Source organism: Crinia signifera, chromosome 2 (assembly GCF_055691185.1).
Source record: "Crinia signifera chromosome 2, ASM5569118v1, whole genome shotgun sequence".
Lineage (NCBI taxonomy): Eukaryota > Metazoa > Chordata > Amphibia > Anura > Myobatrachidae > Crinia > Crinia signifera.
The window spans coordinates 69275127-69296685 of NC_139218.1; the positions used below are offsets into that span (position 1 = coordinate 69275127).

Below are 21559 nucleotides of genomic sequence, written 5' to 3' on the forward strand. Positions count from 1 at the left end.
TCCACACCCTTCAGGCATTATTATTAATATAATATAGATATATATATACTTATATATTAATATGTACATATGCCCTGAAGACTACCTGTAAGTAAAAACTTCGAAACGTTGGTTTGAAGCTACTGGTGTCGACTCTTATTACAGAGTGCCTCTGTGAATTTCTATATATTGGAGGTTCCTGGCAGGGGAACTTTATCGGAAAGGCACCGGGATGTTCAACGAGAGTGTTGCTCCTTGCCTGGCTACATACATACATACATACTTGTTTCCTAGCACTGCGCCCGTCGTGGGTGATCGCATACCTTAAGTTAAGGTAACTTAAGGTATGCGATGGACGCGTGTATGTTAAATGCCCCCCCCCCCCCCCCATTGTTAACGGCAACCCACTATTAACGCGAAACCGAAGCATGGTGAGCCCGTGAGGGGCGGCGGTACGCGTCCTCCGACCTTTTCATACCCCCACTATCCACATCGGCGTGGAGTTGAATTTATATAGTGTGGCGAGCGCAGCGAGCCCGAAGCGTGGCGAGCCCCGCGTAATACCTGTGAAGTAATGGGCGTGCGCTCGCCACGCTTCGTGCTCGCCACACTATATAAAATCAACTCCACACCGACGTAGATAGTGGGGTATGCAAAGGTCGGAGGACGCGTACCGCCGCCCCTCGCGATTTGGTTGCTTGCGACGCATGCGTTTTTTGGGTCCCGATGGATGCAATTAAAATCGCTGGCGCCATGCTAGGAAACAAGTACCCATACATGCATGTACACACACACCCACCTTTCCTTACAGATAACATCCCTGTTCATCAGCATTCCCAGCAACTTCATGCTTTTCCATATGTAAAATGATAACACTTTATTAAACCAATGTCTAAAATAGTTTATTTTGTACAAATATACAAGAGTAATACAGAGTATATCCTTCACAACAGTACAAAAATATACTGTAATTTATAAATAGTCATTCAGAAAGCCTTCACTGGCTGTATTGTAAATTCTCTGTTACAGAGAGACCTGTGCGGTTTAATAGGACCACTATACTTAAAATAAGACATACAAAAGACCTACTAAAAAGATAAATCACACATATGTACAATTTTCAGGAGCTTGTGAAAATGTTTTTTTAAATATGTGATTTTATTTTTTTCTGTTTTGCCAAGTGGTCCTTTAACAAAGCAGTCAGCAGATTATATTCATCTAGATGATCACAGGCTGCATGTGCAATATAGGTAACTGGCCACAGCCCAGTGGGATCACTATCAATTTGCCACACCCACAATCAGAATATTTGGAGGTAGATATTAAATGGATATAGTTACAATACATGTTAGACTGCTGGAGTACATACAACATGGCAATGACGGAGAAACATCAATTCTCCAGCCTGCAGGTAGGGGCCACATGGGCCAATTCTTAGTTGGGCACAAAGAAGAAGAAATAAAAAACTAACAAGCAGTAACTGTGCACCTATGCAAAGCCATGCTGCACTGCAGGTGGGGCAGATCTAACATGTGCAGAGAGCTATAGATGTGAGGGGCATCTTCTAACTCAAATCTAAAAATGGCAGTGTAAAAATAAAGCTGCCCTGAATGGCATACAGACGAAAGATTTAAAAACAGTGAAATTAGTTGACACTGTATAGTCAACATGCATTAATTCAACCATGCTTAACATTTTCCAGTCCACATTTTTGCAATTTTTTTTTTTATTATTATTATTCAAATATGGTCTACATTGAATGTTGAATGAGGTTAATGTTCTTATTTTAAAGTGGCTCACACTGGATCTGCTACTAGCGCTAGGGCTGTTGAGCCTGACTAGAGTTTGAAAGGGTTACAGTTTGCCTGAAAAAAGGTGAAAAATAAATTTTGACCATTTTTATATCTAACATGCTTAGGGTTAGGCTGCCAGGGGGTAGGGGTTAGTGTTAGGCTACAGGAGGAGGCGGCTAAGGCTAGAGTTTGGCAAAAATAATAAAAGAATGTGATTACCATGTTCAGGTCGAACTTTTGTACTCGTCTACCTAAATCTACACCATGCTTCAATTCTGGGCTGCACAGCAGGCAGGGCAGATACATGTGCAAATTACATGCGAGAGGGGAGTGTCCAAACTTGAATCTAACTTCCATTATTCAAGCAAATCTGTCCTGCACGGTATCCGCATAAGACAGCATGTATAGGTCTATCAGTACAAAAAGATCATGAAAATGGTCTTTAAAAAAAATAAATGTATAGGTAGGCAGCCACTAGGGAAGGCTAAGATGAAATAAAAACATTTGCACCATTTAACTTAAGCACTATTGACCTATACATTGTTGATCTATTAACCAGAGGTTACCAGAAGCAGTCCTTAGAGTACCAATTGTCCAGGTTTTAAGTATATCCATGGCTCAGAACAGATGAATAAATCAAATTGACTGAAGTAATAACAAAGTCACCTGTGGTCCATACACTTAAACCTACGGACTGGGTTTGGGAACCTCTTGATTCATCCACACAGATCCAGCATTTCCGGGCTACATGCAATAGTAGCTAGTATTTACCCAGCCTGAAAAAATACTGAATGGATTTGGACCCCTTGCATTGCAGTATGGGTTTGCACAGTAGCAAAGTTACATGTTACGCTACCAACTGTGCCCAATAACCATTTAATTTAAAAAAAAAAGATTTACATTTTGAAGACATGTAAAGTGTTGTTTTGAGATAAATATATGTATAAAAAAAATAATGTAACAAGATCCTGTCCTGTAAGCACCTGACAACATTGTGAAAGAAATAGATTTTTTAAATTTGTGAACATTCTAAAACAAATATGACAATGTAGAAAAGCAACGTTCTAGCTCTCCCAACTACATCATTAGTATACCATTAAACCTAGAGCCAGGAACGCAGACTTTGATTACGATTAAAATTACTCCTAAAATAAGTGTCACTCACTTCCACAACCGTGTAAGGCAGGCATTCCCAACCACGGTCCTCAAGGCACTCTAACAGTGCAGGTGTTAGGGATATCCATACTTGAGCACAGGTGACTTAGTACCTGATCGATTCTGATTAAACCCTCTGTGCTGATGCCTGGATATCACTAAAAGCTGCACTGTTGGTGTGCGTTGAGGACCGAGGTTGGGAATGCCTGGTGTAAGTGTAGATGAATGCAGAATGCTTAGGCACTTTGGGGCAGATGTATTAAGCTTTAACAGGATGATAAGGAGAGATAAACGTCCAGCCAATCACCTGCTAACTGCCATGTTACAGGCTGTGTCTGAAAAAAGTCAGTAAGGAGCTGATTGGCTGGACATTTATCTCTCCTTATCACCCTTGCTTTTATCTCTTGTTAAGGCTTAATACATCTGCCTCTGTCTTGTACTTAGTCACAATTTTCTAACAATTATCTAAAGCTTTGTGCACACGGGAGCGATTTCAGCATATAATCGCTGGCAATATGGTCGACCATATTGCCAGCAATTTGAGTGTGCACCGGCGATAAATCTCGTTTTCAGCCCCTAACAGTTGCTGGTCGGAGGAGCTTGCTCCTCCGACCAGCGACTTCCCCTGCCTCTTCTCCCGGCAGTGTGTCATTTTCATCAGTGACCATCTCTGGTCCCTGATGAAAACGGGACACTGAGCAATATATTGCCAGCGATCATATTGCTCCGTGTGTGTGCACCTTCAGTTAATGCACATAGACATACACAACATAAAGACATACAAAGAAGGGAGCGTTGGCAGCTGGTGCAGTCATTTGTGACCCACAAACACAGATTATCTGGGATACATTACTTTCAAATAAGGATCATTTCATTTTATGAAGCATCCAGCCTGTGCTCTGAAGGGGCAATAACTCCAATTGCAGTAGTCAAAAGACCATTCTCTCCAACAATGATTGATAGAAGCATCATAACAGGTGATGGAGTATTGTCCCTCAAACTGTGCCTCGGTGACACATGCTAACACAGAGTTGCTAGGCATGGTTCTCCAAAATGGTATTACCAAGAATATGGATTATAGCCACAAAATGGCTAACTCCATGCATAGCAGACCATACAATATGACACATGACGTGTTAATTCCAGATTGAATAGATGGGCTTAATCAGAACTCTCACTTAGGCTTTCATACAGTCTCGCTTGACTTTTCTTGCGTCCAATCCATTTCTTGCGTTTGCTGTGACCTTGAACCAACCTCCTCTTAATAATCGCTATATTGAAGAAACAAAAATCGTATTATCCGGAGAAACATTCTTACAAGAAATAGAAAGACTATACGTACTATTTAAACATCTTTCTACTAGAATATGAACAGAAGCGAGCAGCTAGTTACGTAATGACGTCTGTACAACTCTACAAGAAGAGTTTTATGGAAGTGTGGACAGATTAAAAAATTCTGGGAGGAAGTATGGCAGTTCACGATAAAATTACTGGCATACACTTTTCCACTAACCCCAGAATGGGCGATTTTTGGGATAATTGGGAGGGAGACAAAGATAGCAAATGGGGGAAAAAAACTGTTACTGGCAATATCAGCTGTAGCTAGGAAAAGCATTCTCCACAGGTGGATAGACAGATCTGCCCCCACAATGAAACTTTTTGAGGAAAAACTATTCTACATATTCCGTATGGAGTGGGTGGAGGTGACACTCCAAAAAGAAAAAAGGGTGAAAGAGCTATTTGAAACATGGGGAAAGATTATAGAAAAACAGCCAAATACAATAAAAATACAACTAAGAAAATGTTTCCAAATAACGAGTTGGTATGAAAAGAGAATAGCACAAAATGAAGACCCGATAAGTACTACCCAAATTTACTAAAATTCGCGATTGGTAGGATTATTTTTTTATGCTGTGACTAAGCTGTACAATAGGTCACTGTCTGCACCTGCTCCTATCGGAAGAAATAAATCTTAGAAATAATGGTTACCACCTATCACACAGGGGATCAGGGACCTTAGGCACAACAAAGTATCAAAAGCACTTATATGGGGATGACCCTATGGGAGGACCCCTCTTCATACAGGCGGCACATAAGCGGTTTTATATGTTCTTTTTATATTGTTTGTTGTCTAATTGCTTTGTATATTTTATATTATTTGTGGTATGATTATTTATCTATTTTTTATGAGTTAGGATTAAATTCATAATTTCCTCCCCAATGGAGCACTTCACTAATTCAAGTAATACTAATTAATAAAAAAAAAAGACCCCCAGGACCAACGGGTAACTAGCTAAGAGATAGAATACATAAACCCTTAGTGGGGACCATCTTAGTGATTCAAATGATGAACTCTGAAGTAGGTCATATAGGCCCCCTATGGGACGTGTTCATATGAGAATGTATATAGCCCTCCACCTGAGAATAGAATTTAGTAAATGTGTTAATGTTTTTGGTATTGACATTTACCTGTGACCATCCCTAATGTATTGACTATCTGACGCAATTGAATGAATGTTCCTTTTAATAAAGTATATATGAAATTGAATCAAATCTTTTTGATTAATGTATATTTGCTTCAATAAAAAAAAAAAAAAAAAAAAAAAAAAGAGTTTTCTATACCCCACACATACTGTAGCTCAGCCAAGACAAGACTCTATACTAGTTAATTAGAAGATCCAACTTGGGGTCAAAAAGGGTTTTTGGGTGCAGTGCCCCTGGATGGATGTGGCTAGAGGTCTTTGGGGGTGGCACACTATTACATTCTATTTAACACTTCTCTCTTACTAATAATCTCACTAACACTAATTGAATATTTTAATAAAATTCTTCACTTTTTTATAACTTTCTGTACATAGCTTTGGCTACTTAACCGTTGATTGCATACCGTTTCAAATTTGCTACATATCCATATAAATAAGGGATATAGGTATACCATTACACGTTGTATCACATTTGCTACAGAGCATTTTTTCTAAATAAATCTTGTATTTTTTGCCTATGATTTGTTTCATTATTTTTCATTTTCAGTACAATACACAAGCAGGTAAATATATAACAAAAAATAAAAATCATGCAACGAAGGGTTAACATTAGCATTTAGTTTTACTCTGGGCTTTCTGCCTTATGTTGATTTTTGGGGTGCTGCCTACTATCAGACTCTTGGTTCACGCCACAGATTTTATGGTTACTGTGTCTGGGCTGCCTGACTTACAAGATCCCCTGTTGGATGGGGGAAAAAAGGAAAGGTATGGATAGCAATTGTAAGGTGGGGCCCTTTTGATGACCTTAGTGATTAGATCAATGTAGCCTTGTAGTAAATCGTAAAACAAGCAAAGTCCAAAATTTATAAACATTTATTTAAAAAAGTTTTATTCCACACGATAATAGTGGCTGTTTCAGACTATTAAAAGGTTCATTGGTGAGTTTCAAATATATTTCAGAATATGCTGAAATACATATTGCTATTCTGAAATATTTGAAATTCACCAATGAACCTTTTAATAGTCTGGAACAGCCACTATTATCGTGTTGAATAAGACTTTTTTTAATAAAGGTTTATAAATTTTGGACTTTGCTTGTTTTACGATTTACTACAAGGCTACATTGATCTAATCACTAAGGTCATCATAAGGGCCCCACCTTACAATTGCTATCTATATATAGATAGATAGATCTATCGATCTATATACCTATCTATATCCTTTGAGTGCCAAGTGATTTTGTCAAAATAGGTGTTAAATTGTCAAGCAAACATTTTTATTCATCATAATGACCTGTAAATGTTTACCTTACATAGGAAATAATCTTTTTAAACACAAAATTTTTAAATTTGAATTTATACAACAAATGTGAGTGATGCTGGCATTTTTAGAAGATATTTTGCGCATCTCTCAGATGCTGGCACTAAAAGGGTTAAAAAAAAAAAAAAAATCCTATAGTGAAACCAATACATATTCTAGATAATGCACATCATAGTAGTAGTAGAAAATATAGTGCTTACATGCCACCGTCTCCTTTTCTTCAGAGTTACTTCCAGATGCCCAGTACAGACTTTGGCTCTTGCGGAACTTCTTATAGATTTGTGTGTACAAGACCGCAAAGGTGAGCAATGCTAAGAGGAAGATGAGCGATGCTGCCGCCCATGTCGCCTCTTCTGTGCGTGGGGTGGAAACAAACACATCGGAGTTCTTCTGCTGACCAGCACCCAATCGCCTTAGGACTTTGGCTGGTGCTTGCGGTGTGGAATCTTGCTGACAACTGCACTCCGGCTTCTCAGCAATGGTGGGCAAAGGTTTCTGGTCAGTTAAATTATCTGGTGGTTTTGCAGCAGCTGGAACACCGGTGAACAAGCTTGTAGACTTATTTGATGGGGATTCCGGGGAGACTAGTTTTGAAACTGGAGGTGTTGCTGGCTTTTCCTTATGACCCATTCCCTCTGTACTATTCTGTCCAATGGAGTGCGCCAGAATAGGGTCAGGTGAGCTCTGAGAGATGTTTCTCACATAGGTTACATTGGTTTGTACAGGCAGCACAGGTACTTTGGTCTCTCGGCTATGGAGGCCAGCTATTGAATCCCCAAAGTCCTGGTCTTTAGGTACATATAGAGAAGGCACTGGTGTTACAGGATCTGGTGAAGGAAGATCACCAGTCATTACTACACGTGAAAGGTTAGTTTGATTTCTGGTGCCCAGCTCTATAGGTATCCCAGATGGTGTAGCGGAGATGGTGCTGGTAGATGCATTACCACCCAAGAGGACTCTTAAATCTGCTCTCCACCTCTTACTTACGAGATGCCTCTTTAGCCTGGCTCCATGGTGTGAAAAGTGTTTTATTAGCTGAAATGATTCCAAATAAATGGTGGGCAAGTTCAGGATTTTGGAGAAAATGGAAATTAATATTAAAATAGAAACAATCACTGTCAAACGTCAGCCAAGATTCTCATTGTCACCATCCTGTATCTCATATGCCATAATTGTTATAAATATATAGTATACATGTTTCATATACATAAGGACATAACTATGAAACCTACCTAAATGCACAATAAATATAAAATCTGCCTTATTGAAAAAAAAAAAGCTCTACCATATCGTCTAACATCTCCAAAGGTATCTAAATGAAAAAAATAATAATAAAAGCACATAAATATAATTGTTTCAACTAAAGCTCTGTTCACACTGATAGGCACTTCATTATTCAACATTTCTGAAATTAGATTTCCTTGCAGAAAACGAGTGAAATGTCAGAATAGGCATAATTACCTGTAATGTCTTTTCTGAGCACATAACTGTGCGACCAGCGGCCGCCGATGATGGCCGGATTAGTAAATGCTGGTAGGAGCCGTCTACTTCAGCATTATAACGATCATTGTAAACATTGTATGTGTTTTCCCTCAGCCAATCTCTTATGTCAGTCACATTTATGTGAGACATTTCCAAAGTAGAGCACCATGCAGCCAAGGCTATAGGCTGGGAGGAGAAGAAACAGAAATGACACGCCCACAGTGGTAACAATTCATTAATAGGATGGGGGGGGGGGAGAGTAATAATGAACAGATAGATACACACACACACACACACACACACACACACACACACACACACACTAAAAGCCACCACTGGACAGCAAGGAGGATACTAATGTCTGTTACACCCTGGTAACTATATGTGGACGAAGTATCAAGGCACCAAACAAAAAGAGAAATAACTAATTTGTACTGCAGGCACACACACACACACACACACACACACACACACATAATCAAAACTCCTTAATGTTGTGTAGTATAACAGGTGACTCTGCTTCCGCTGTGTGCAGGTGCAATCCACCCATATACCCACACAGTAGCCCGCAGTGATTGACTGTAACTGGGCAGGCGTATTTAAATCTGCCCACCTAGTTGTGACATCAGGCAGGATAGATTGGGGAGTGTGTATGGTGAACATGTTGCCCAATTCGTCGACAGATATATCTGCAGATCAATTGATTTGCAGATAGATCTTCCTGTGTGTACCCAGCTTTAGTCTATAGAGAAACTCATGTGTGTACTTCAAATACCCAGCAGTCAGACATAACTGGAGCCAATATAGCCAAAAAAAAACATTTTTTTTTTTTTTTACCCTGAATGTGTACAAGCATACAGCTAATGCTATGGGGCAGATGTATCAAGCCTCCAGAGGAGATCAGCTTGCACTAATTTCATACAATGTACCAGACATTAGGACTGGCAAAGACAAACATTCATTACACATAAAGCTACTGGTTGTAAAAAAAAAAAAAAAAGTCTGTTCCCAACGTGCAATGTTTAAATAAACTTCTTAACACAAGTTATACAGTAGCCTGCTTATTTGTATTCATTAATAGATTCCAGCTGCCAAAGAAAACTAAACTCAAATATTTACAATACATAGTAAAAGAACAATGCTTAACGCTTTGAGTGCCAATGTTGCTGTGAGATCCTCAAAATGGGATGCAGTTAAAATCCCGGCGGTCGGGATCCCGGCGTTCAGAATCCCGACCGCCGAAATCCCGACACTTTCTCCCTCCGTGGGTGTCCACGACACCCCTGGAGGGAGAATAAATTAGCGTGCCGAGCGTAGCGAGGCACCGGGCCCGCTGCGTGGCGAGCGCGCAAGGGGGGGGCGATCCACTTCCCCCCCTTGTCGGGATTCCGGCGTCGGGATTTTGAACGCCGGGATTTCATACTGAATCCCTCAAAATATCCACTAAAAATGCCAGCATTGCTCGCAGCGACTGTTCTGGGTGCAATATTTAGCTAAACTTCTATTATTTAACTTGGCTGCATTTATATTTATTTATGGTAAAAGAACAGTCGCTGAGAGCAATGCTGGCATTTTTAGCAGATATTTCTCACAGCAACATTAGCACTCAAAGGGTTAAGCCAGGGACAATAAGTAGTAGATTCTTATTGGTTGCCCATAGTAACATCCAATCTGAAATAGAACTCCCATCTCAGTAATTTCCCCTATCTGTCCACAGTGTAGCTCTCGCTAGAGGATGTTGCTGATGACACGCAGGGGTGCTTTCGTGCTTATGGTTTAGACCATCATATAGGGCAGACGTGGCTCTCCAGCTGTTGTTAAAGTAATTAGCACTCCCTCATAGCAGAACTGTTGCAGAGCATGCTGGGATTTTTATGCACCTTAAGTTATGATTGATACATTACATGTTTTCCTTCCACTAACACAACGGGTGAAATGGTACTTGTGTATTTTGGCGGCGCGCATCGCATACCATAACGCATACGATGGTATGCGATGCGACGCGATATCGTACGACAGTGCACGATGGCATACAATTTTGAAATTGTATGCCATTGTACATGGCATACGATGCCATACGATGCGATTAAACATTGTATAAGCACCCTAATGGGTGCTTACAATGTTAAATGCACCCCCACGCCACCCCCCCACTATAAACGTGAACCCGAAGCGTGGCGAGCGCAGCGGTACGCGTCCTACGACCTTTTCATACCCCCACTATCCATGTCGGCGTGGAGTTGAGAATAGAATAGTGTGGCGAGCGCAGCGAGCCACCGCGCCCGAAGCGTGGCGAGCGCAGCGAGCCCCGCGAGGGGACGCGGATACCTGTGAAGCCCGCGAAGGGACGCGTTTACCTGTGAAGGTATCCGCGTCCAATCGCCACGCTTCGGGCTCGGTGGCTCGCTGCGCTCGCCACACTATTCTATTCTCAACTCCTTGCCGACGTGGATAGTGGGGATATGAAAAGGTCGTAGGACGCGTACCGCCGCCCCTCGCGGGCTCGCTGCGCTCGCCACGCTTCGGGTTTACGTTTATAGTGGGGGGGTGGCGTGGGGGTGCATTTAACATTGTAAGCACCCAACGATTTTTGATCGTATAGGGGGTCAAAATCGCGTCGCATTGTATGCCATCGGGTGCATGGCATACGATGCGATGCGTTCATCGTACGACGGACATCGGGGGCGCCGCCAAAATACACAAGTACCGGTGAAATTTAATTGGATGAGAGATTCAGAAAGTGAGAGATTTGGTAAGAAATCTCCAGTTTTTTTAAAGCGGCAATCATTTACACTGCAAAATCAAACTGGCTTTGCAGTGTAAATGATTGCCTCTTTAAAAAAACTGGAGATTTCTTACCAAATCTCTCACTTTCTGAATCTCTCATCCAATTAAATTTCACCTCTTGTCTGTCAAAATTGGTAAGGGGGAGGTTAAGGGATCATGAGGAAGAGGTGGTGGTTGGTTGCCTATGGTGAATTAAGTGGCAAAGTTAAGAGAGTGTGGAGGGGAGGTGGGCAGAGGAAGGAGTTGACCGTGGCAAAAGAGGTGTCAGGGGTTTTTAGATTTGGAGGAGATAAGGTTCTTGAAGTATGACTGTTTGGCAAGATAAAGTGCAGCATTGAGGGATAAAAGCATGAGTTTGAAATGGAGGAAGTCTGCCTTGGAGCGTGATTTCCTCCATTGTCGCTCAGCAGTACGTGAGCATTTTTACAGTTATCCAGTGCATTTGGTGTGCCACGGTTGAGGAGTTAGTTTGCGAGGGTGAATAGTGGTTGGGGGGGGGAGCATCAGAATCCAGAGCAGAAGTAAGGGAAGCGAGAGAGGCGAGTCAAAAGGTAGGACAGTTAAGCTTCCATTCACATGGGAGGGTGAGGAGGTCCACTGGGAGAGACCAAGTGAAGATGTGTAGTTAAGAAGTTTTGAGGCAGAGTTTTCTATGGGAATGTTGATAGGGATGTTAAAGTCACTAAAATAATGGAGGGAATGTCAGAAGAGAGGAAGTGTGGAAGCCAGTATGGAATTTTGTGGGAGTGCCAGGGGGCGGGATATGAGTGTAATGTAAATGACTTGAAGATTAACAGGTTGGAAGAGGCGTAGAGTGTGGACCTAAAATGTAGAGAATGTAAGAGATGTTTCTGAGGGTATGAGTTGGTAGGAATCTAACCACACCACCATGGCGGCCCACTGGTTGGGGTGTATGTGAGAATGTGAGACCCCCAGCAGAGAGAGCAGCAGAAGAAGTAGTGCCAGAGGGGGTGACCCAGATTACAGTAATGGCTAGGCGATGAAAAACCGATCTGGCATTCCATAGGGCACAGGATAAGGTTATGAGGAGTCTTACCCGTTCTCTGGAGAGTGTCGGGAGTGGTGTGATTATATGGTTTGGTATGCAGCTTCTGGCCACCAAGGAGAATGCTTCCTTCAGATAGGGGTGTACACAAGGATGGTACAGGAAAGCCACACCTGCATGCTGCAATACATAGGATAAAGCCATGACATGCCCAACATTACAATAATTATTATTATTATTCCTTACAATAGAACAAAAGCATGACATAACTTATTCTGGAGCAGTTGTAGAATACTAAAAGAAAATGGTTGCCACAGATAGTCTTGCACCATTTAGTGCATTTCAATATCACTCCTCCCAAGTGTTCCCATGTAGGAGGGACAGTCCCAGATTTAGCAGACTGTCCCGACTTTTGGGAACTTGAAACTTTTATCCACACTCACACTAAAGTGTAATAGATGCGAGCAGTAATTGAAAGATGTTCTGAGCAAAGTGAATATGGGATGGAAGGCATGGGTTGTATTCGTCTCCCACCATGGGCTCATGCCCGGAACATTTTACCACCATCTTTAGTGTGATCGCCGCTGTTCCACAGCAGTGCACATGGGTCCCATTTTGTTAGAGTCGGCAGTAGTGATTTGGTTCCCAATAACCTATATTTTTTATTTTCTATTGATAATGATACACATTGCGGGGATCAGGATATAAGTAGTGCGAACCAAAAAGATAAAGATGGCCCTGTTCAAAAGACCTTACGGTTCAGGTGTACAGAGCAACTAGAGCCACTGCTAAGACAACTGTGTAGCTAAGCCTGAGCTCCCAGACCCATCTTCGATTCACCCTCAGTAGTCATAAATGAGTTGGTAATGACCAGTAACAGAAGGACATCCGAAGGGGAGGTCATCCATGCATGCTGCGTACATTACCTTCCAGCCGCACATTCCCAGAATCACCCACCTGCAGGTTGTGGACCCATCGTTGAGGTGGGCAGTACATGTATTCTCCATACTTTGCCCATATGGGTCGATGTGCTCCACTGAATGAGAAGACAAATGCATTCAGATTATATTGGTCTATTGGAAACCAGATATGAATTTGCACATAAGAAGACATCATCATTATTATGGTGAATCACCTCCTGATCTGCATGAGAAATGGGCAGTCTCAGAATACTTGTAGTAAAGATATTAGGAAGTCATTAAGACACCCAAACAAGGGAGAGTGTGTTTGAAAAAAAAAGTCTTTGTCTGTCTCTGATTTATACCATATTATGGTGTAAAACACTTGAACCCAGACTCCTGCACTTTGCCTTGGAAGGTGGAGTTGCAAGGATTCATTATTAAAAGTTAGCACTTTGTTTCAGTTTATGTTGGACCCAGGCTGTGAAACTGCAGGAAATGGTTTTGAAAGAAGTGTATGTCGTCTTATAATAAGCTTACTTAAACCAACAGGACCCGTATTTGCCATGGTAATTATCTTCCAAATTCATTGAGCACATAAAGCATTCATTGTCTGCCCATTTTTTGTATGAAATATGCAGTTCTGTATGCAGTACAGTGCAGGTGTCCAAAATAAATGGATGCATACCGGAGAGGCGGAACGTGAAAATGAAAGGTCAGGCAAGCGTTGGCCAAGTACTGTAAGTGCATGATCTTGTGATGCAGACACATATCTCTGTCAGGAACTATAGCTCTGGCCAATGAGGTGCAGCTGATGCAAGGGTATGAACAAAATGGCTGCTGCTGATTACTGATTAGGCATACCACTGTATTAGTGTGGTTGCTAGATTATAGGAAGTTGCAGCCAACTAGTCAAAATACAGGATATTTACACTGAGGCAGATAACAAGCTTCCCACCATTATTTATAAAATAACAGCTGTTCGTTTATAATTTTAATATGTAGTGCATAAAGTTCGATAAACATGTAAACAAAACCAATTTGAGCTGAGCAAACATTAATGAAAGGGCAAGGGGTGAGGAAATCCCTTCTCCCTTTACCTTCTTTCCCCCAACTCCATCACCTCCTTCTGGTTTAAAAAGTAAAAACACCTACACCGAGATATGCCATTTTTCAATTCATAACGGGAAATTTACTAAAGATGGGAGTTCTAGTTCACATGTGATGTTGCTGTGGACAACCAATCATGAATTATTTTCTTTCTTTTAATTTATTTTATTTGAATTTTCAGTTGATAAAGTTGTTGATGTTTGCTCTGTTATTCTGTGTTTCGGAAAATTAATAAAAATCACTCAATGCAATCAGAATCTACTTATTTACTTAGCACCTTCTAGAAAATAAGAGATTGTATCTGATTGGATGCTGATAGCAACATCCCATCACATTTTTCAGGTGAGAAATAAAAAAGGATGTCTGCTTCCACTATTAGGGATGCCAATCCCGGGATCTTCGTGTTCCTGGGATTCTGGAATTTCGCCTGGGTTTTCAGGATTGAAATGCTCAGGAGCTGCCCAGAAAACATGCTTTGCGGCTGTGCTGTGTGTGTTATATGTTGCGCTGCGCAGCCACACACACAGGACAACCCTCGCCATGTGCCCCTCACCAAGGGACTGCTTCTAAGCAGTTTGTGGAGTCAGGCGGGATCGTCCGTTTTTTTTCAAATTCTGCATTTGAAAACATGACCCAGGATTGGCTTCCCTATCCACAAAGTGAGGACAACATGTACACTATAATACAAGTGACTGCAGCACTGCTAACCTGTTTGGTATTGTAGCTGTATACTCTATTGCAGTGTCCATGCAAGCGTGATAGGAATTCTGTAAGAGAACAGATATTACCAGCACTTTAAAGGCATTAAATCGTTCGCTTACATTAGTGCAATAGGTATTATTAAATCTGAATTACAAATACAAGTCATGGTAATACTGTATATTTTATTCAGCAAGTATAGCTGTACACATCGGGATGCAGTCACTACAAGTGTGTCCGGATACATGTTTACTCATCATTTACTAACAAACAGGTAATATGACATTTACTCCAGTTACTTTGTCAGAATTGATCCAAGTAATGGGTTTTGACCCTTATCCTAAAAATCATTATACATTTGCTATATTTCAGGTTAAGTTAAAGTTAGAAGTGGAAAGTACTGAATAGGACATTTTTATAAAAAAAACCTACTAGAACATACTTAAGTTATGTCTGGTAGGTACATTCATATTTCCTTTCTGGACAAATGTGAAGCAGAGTGATGTATATGTACAAATTTATTTTTAGGAAGATCAGTAATACCCCATTCACATCGCAAATATTGGGTCCCACCCTGATTTGGACATGGGTCTGTCCCAGAATTTGGAAGGTTTTAACTCCCACAGCAACTCGGCAATAAGCAAGGTCACTGATGACAGTTGGGGGCGGGGCAGCACCTGATCACCATCCTCCATAGTGTGAATAGGACCCAGGTTACCGGTTCACACTGCACAGCGATCCGGTTGACCAAGGATTAACCCTTCTTTTTACCCTGGTCAGAAAGCCAGGTTGCTGGACTCAGGTTATAGGTTTTGGTGCTTTTACACCGCACCTCGACCCAGGTTGATAGGTAATCAACCCACCAATAACCCAGGTGGATGATGCATTGTGAAAGGGGTATCAGTGTATTTAGATAAATTATGGCAGACAGTAGAAGCAGAAAACGACAATGTCTATGATAAAGGCAACATAAGTTATAAGGACTGCTAAGTGCCTCTTACCTCCTGCTTATACCGGATGGCAACACTGGGTAAAACCTGTTGTGGAACAGTGACAAAACATAAGCGTAACAATGAAACAAATGCCAATCACAGTGATGCAGAGAGAATCATCAATCTCTTTGTAAATAAACTGATGCACACAAATCGCAGCCCTTCTGCACGGCATCGCACACTTGCCTACTTTTGGAAAAGCGCGGCCGTGTACGGCTACATCTGAGAGGCATGTCATAGAACGAATTACATGTACACGAGCCCCAAAGCAATTAGTAAGATCTACTGTATTTGTTGGAAGAAAAAACACTGATACCTGCCAGTATTTGCTTGTGTATTATATTGAAGTGGTTCCATATAAATGGCCAGGAGAAACCTTATTTAAAATGAATAGCGATCATCTTGCCTTTTAACCAATGCAGGGAAATGGCACTAATGTTCCCATTTGAATTTATATCTCTCAGATATCTCTTCCTCCCCCCCCCCCCCCCCCCAAACAGCTGGTGTAATGTGGGTTAGGTGAAATCAGGGAAATTTCTACTATTTCAGGGAGCCTCCTGTAGATCGCAGCAGGGTAGGCACAAGGTCAAACAGCAAGTGAAAACAGTCTGCACACCTTCCACATGCAATCCATGATAAGAACATTGCTAGGTTAATAATAGACTCAGACATTGCACAGGTAGCTAGTTAGTTTTATAAAAAGGTATATAAAGACCCACATAGTTACACACAAAGGCCCTTATTCAGATCTGAAGTGCAGTACAAATGTGTTCTCAAAATGGGCAAAACCATGGGCACTGCAGGTGGAGCAGATGTAACCTGTGCAGAGAGAGTTAGATTTGTGTGAGTTATTTTGTTTCTGTGCAGGGTAAATACTGCAATTTAGATTTCAGTTTCAACACATCCCACACAAATCTAACTCTCTCTGCACATGTTACATCTGCACCACCTGCAGTGCACATGATTTTGCCCATTTTGAGAACAAATTTGTACTGCGATCAGATATGAATAAGGGCCTATGTTATCTGTATTGCTCTCAGAACTAGATAATAGGAGTAATGTGTCACCTGCTGTAAAATGTGATATGATTAGTTTTGATCACTAAAGACTTCCATATTAAAGCCCAGGCTGTAAAATAATATGCATTTATAATCATAAAATGTCAAAGGGTCTTCTAATACCTTTATGGTTCATCTGACTAGGTTATATAGATGGATAGCAGGTCGTCCTAGTCTGCCTGCATATGGCTTGTAAACACGTTATTACAATGCCTTGTTATGTTATTGCACACTTGCTTTTGACTTAACTTACCGCAGAAAGTAAGAGAAATGTCATCCCGACGTATATCCTGTTACCCATCACTGGATGGTACCCAGATGTATGAAAGATAGTCAACAGGTCGACACCAGAGGGTAAACAGTCAAAATGTCTCCAGTTAAATGTAAGTTTGGTCAACAATGTTAAAAGGATGACTTTTTACATGATTTTTCTGGTTAGGCTGCCAGAAGGGATCGGTTATGGTTGGGTACCAGGGGGAGGGTTAGGTTTAGGGTTAAAATAACTAAAAGTGCCCCGATCTTCAATGTGACAACCATTTGACTATTTATAAACGGTTGATCTTTGCAGATGCCACTAATTTAAATTGCGTAGAGAATTTTTTAGTTGTGAAGTGATGTGCTCTAAAGTTAAGTGTAAAGAAAAAACAGACAGCATTCTCCACGAAAGGTTAATTGCACCAACTGCAATTCCAGAAAGAGCCAAGTCTGCAAAATAAATACAATTTATGAAAGACAACCACCTGCCATTTTCTTACCCGCTTTGGGAGAGGAATATAGTCTCCGGTGCACAAATAGACACGGTCATCTGGCAGGTCCAGCTGTATATTGAACTGAAAGAAAGATGTATGAGCCTCATTACAATGTCCAAAGCGGCCTACATCTAAGTGGTGTGTCATAAAAGGCACACATATCAATGAGCCCAAAGCAGTGAGAACTATTGTATTTGTTGAATTAAAGACACCGATACGTGCCAGGGTTTGCTAGTGAATTATATTTAAGTGGCCCCATATAAATGACCACGAGAAACCTTATTTACAATGTCCAAAGTAGCAAAGGTAGAAAATAAGATGTAATTTGGTGGCGCTGTGTCACCATTAAAACAGGTATATCAACATTATTCCCAAAAGGCAGGAGTCTGTGGTGCAAGCTGGCAGTAACTGCAGGGGAACACAAGTCTGAACTAAAAGTTCAAAGACAGAAGTAGCATTAGGAACAGGGGTGACCCCTATAGAACAGGGCTGGGCAACACCGGCCCTCCAGATGTTAATGAACTACACATCCCAGGATGCTTTGCATTAGTTTTGCTATGTGGCCATGCTGAAACTGATGCAAGGCATGCTGGGATGTGTAGTTCATCAACATCTGGAGGGTCGGTGTTGCCCAGCCCTGCTACAGAAAATAATAGGCTCAGATTTGTTATATGGCGAGAGTAGTGTGTGTACTGCGTTCTATATTGGAATAATGCTGCTGTATCTGGGGGTGTCCTGTCATTAATTCAAGTATTGTGTTTGGGATTGATAAAGCACATATCGATATAGCGGGGGAAGGGAAAGAATGTTCTGATGATGGTATAGGAAGGTGTGTAATACGGTTAAATGTCTTCATTTACAATAAAGGCAATTTTAATTAAAATGACTAAGGATTGCTCATTCTTAAACCAGCAACGGACCAAATTCACACACTAACCCAAACCATCATCACAACAGTCTTCTCCTGTCTCCACTCTCTCTTTGTATAACCCCCCCCCCCCCCCCCAAACACACACACTATATTGGGAGTTCCGCTGTATCAATCCCAAACAAAAAGTTTATTTTGACAAGCTGTGAACAAAACACGTGAGGATCTCAGGTCTCATACACACACCTCGTGTGTGTATGAGATACTGGAAACAGTTGCACCTGTTTCCATGCTCCTTGGCCATATATGGGCTTGGGATCATTTGGTCTACACCATGATGGTCGACAGTCATTAGGTCGACACGGGTCTAGGTCGACAGTCAAAAGGTCGCCATTGGGGTTTTTCACTGTTTTTTTACCTGGATGTCAACACAGTCAACATGGATCCACGGCATCCCCTCACATCGCTAGCTATGCGTTGGGCACGGTGCCACGCTACTCTCGGCACACTATTTTTTCTCCCACCACGCCCTAGTGAATGGTAGGGCATGAAATACCGCCTGTCGGCACATGTCGGCTCAAAAAACCCCATGTCAACCTTTTGAGTGTCGGCCTAGACACTGTCGAACTAATAACCTTTCGACCTAGACCCATGTCTACCTTTTCCTATGTCGACCTAGACTCATGACAACCTTTTCCTATGTCGACCTAATGGTGTCAACCTAATGACTGTGGACCATCATGCTGTACCATGGGTCTTCAACCTGTGGCCCTCCAGATGTTGTGAAACTACATGTTCCAACATGCATTACCACATTTTTACCTATAAGAGCATGCCAAAAAAAAAAACCAGGGCATGCTGGGACATGTAGTTCCACAACAACTGGAGGGCCACAGGTTGAAGACCTGTGCTGTAGATCAAATGACCGCATCCCACATATGAAGATAAAAGTGCAGCAATTCAACATGATCTCAGAAACATAATGCAGACAACCCCAACACCCAGTCCAGAGCAGGCAACCACAGCGCTCGCCCTTCTCCACCAGCCATTTGAGAACCTATGGAAAAAAAAGTTTATTTATTTGTAACTTTTTTTAGATATGGTTCCCCTTGATGTTACATAGGGAAGGAGGGGTCCAATCAGAACGCGACTCTGTCTGACAAACAACTTTGCTATTGTTTTGTAGAAGCACAACATGTAGCAACTCTGCAGCACGGGAAGCGTCCTCTGCATAGAGTATAGCACGCAGTAGGGGAGGGGAAATAGCAGCAGCTATTGGGATGCAGCCGGGAAACTTCCAGTCCCAGGCTGCACTTAGGCGCCTGAGAGCGGGTATGTGGGAACAGGGTACAGGGGTACATATATGTAGCCATCAGAACAGGACAAGCTCACCTGGCCATCGTCACACACAGCGTTCTCCGCGCCGCCCGGGAGCAGCACCACAGCGCACAGCCACCACAACATTCCGGCTGCTCTCAGCAGCACATCCCGGAGGCTGCTCGGCGGCCTGCAGCAGCCCCTCCGTAACCGCACGTCACGTTCTTCCAGCGCGGCCGCCTCTCCGCCAACCAGCAAACGGATAGCGCAAGTACCCGCCTATTGGACATGCCGGGCTCCGCCCCTATCGTCACAGCAACTGCTTGCGTTGTGTTTTCCTGAGACACGTTTTTCTCACAACTGTGGAGAGATGATCATCTGTACGGCCGTCAGTGATGGCCACCATCGAAAAACAATCATTCAAGCGGCTCTCGAATGACCATCGATTAGTGATTGGTGTTTTTTACATCGATGGTCGTCCCTGGCCTGTTCCTTTCACATATAGCCTTAGCCAGGGCTATTTTTCTGCAGGCTCCAGCAGGAACTGAGACCCTTATTGTAGTTCACTTTTTCTGACAAAATATTTCTTAGATGGACAAAACCATGTGCACTGCAGGTGAGTCAGGTGTAAAACCCCACCCAAATCTAATTCTCTCTGCACAAGTAACACCTGCCTCACCTGCAGTGCACATGGTTTTGTCCATCTAAGAAATATTTTGTCAGAAAGAGTGAACTAGAATAAGGGCCTCAGTTCCTGCTGGAGCCTGCTGAAAAATAGCCCAGTGGCCGGCGCCCTAGGCAAATGCCTAGATTTGCCTAGTGGTGGTGCCGGCCCTGGGTACTACGCATACGCAAATGTGCATACCCCAGGTTCTATGGGCTGCTCAAGCTGCAGTTGATAGAAGCCAAAGGTGATTGGCAGGTTGGACTTCCAATAGGAAGTCACTTCCAGCCACAGTGATTTTTCCTGAGGCAGCTGCAGCCACTGGCATTCAGCATTCTGAATGATGGACGCTGAAGCTATCCTCCAATTACAGTTTTGACAGCCATTCACTGTGGATAGACACATAGGCAATCAGTCCACATGCTTATATTTAATTTAGTTCCCCAAAAGTCCTATTTTAACTTGTATTGTCTATTTTATTTTATTGTTTCCTTGACTCTTAAGAGCACCACCAATGCATATTATCATCCACCATGAGTTAGGCATATTGATCTATGTTACAATAATCATGTAATTCTTATAGATTGAGCGATTACTACTTTTTCAGACAGTACTATTGTGGAATCAAACTTTTCCAATGGGACATTCTAAACCATGTCAACATTCTACTGTTGACATTTTGGTGTCGATATTATGAAAGTCAATATGGTAGCTGTCGACAAAGTGACTGGATTCTGATAAACTGTTAGTTTCATGTTTACTTTAATCTAGTTAATGCTGATTTGAACTGTAGTTACAGCTTGTTAATCTCTACCCTGAAAAATAGATCACACCTGACCAACCTGTGCCTCTCCAGATGTTGTGAAACTACCTATCCCAGCATGCTTTGCTACAGTTTTTGCATACTCTAATATCAAATGCTGGAACTTGTAGTTGGAGAGCTACAAGTTGACCAGGCCTGGCTTACATGTATTTATTGTTATGCCCCTAACCCCTATCCAAACACTTCGCTTAAGCTCAGCATAAGGAATTATATAAATTATATATACTATAACATGAAAAGGTCTGATTACATTTTGTTTGCAAAGTGAACAGGGCACCTGTAAAAGCGAACAATAGAACAACCAGAAGTTTATTTACACAACTCCCAAATCCAACAGACTGTAGTCAACTGCAAGTGACATTGGACTTCAAAACT

At 41.9% G+C, this 21559-nt stretch overlaps 1 protein-coding gene across 1 annotated transcript; it reads right to left on the reverse strand.

The window, feature by feature from the left end:
* Window positions 1–865: 865 nt before the first annotated feature.
* On the reverse strand, window positions 866–19997 carry TP53I13 (tumor protein p53 inducible protein 13). The gene is made up of 9 exons (XM_083172323.1): window positions 19773–19997; window positions 17519–17593; window positions 15715–15750; window positions 14723–14781; window positions 12963–13041; window positions 12057–12185; window positions 8192–8398; window positions 6931–7765; window positions 866–4198 (listed from the first exon to the last, which is right to left on the reverse strand). Exons 1-9 carry the CDS (start codon window positions 19842–19844, stop codon window positions 4089–4091), a joined length of 1602 nt encoding a protein of 533 aa, XP_083028449.1. The 5' UTR covers window positions 19845–19997; the 3' UTR covers window positions 866–4088.
* Between the last annotated feature and the right edge of the window lie 1562 nt (window positions 19998–21559).

What these genes read in the sequence shown, in the direction of transcription:
- TP53I13 (XM_083172323.1), bottom strand. Translation starts at nt 19,844, where the DNA reads ATGTTGTGGTGGCTGTGCGCTGTGGTGCTGCTCCCGGGCGGCGCGGAG. An exon ending in GCTCAGAAAAGACATTACAG is followed by an intron (nt 7,766 to 8,191) that starts GTAATTATGCCT and finishes GAATCATTTCAG; the next exon opens with CTAATAAAACACTTTTCACA. An exon ending in AGAAAAGGAGACGGTGGCAT is followed by an intron (nt 4,199 to 6,930) that starts GTAAGCACTATA and finishes TCTTCAATATAG; the next exon opens with CGATTATTAAGAGGAGGTTG.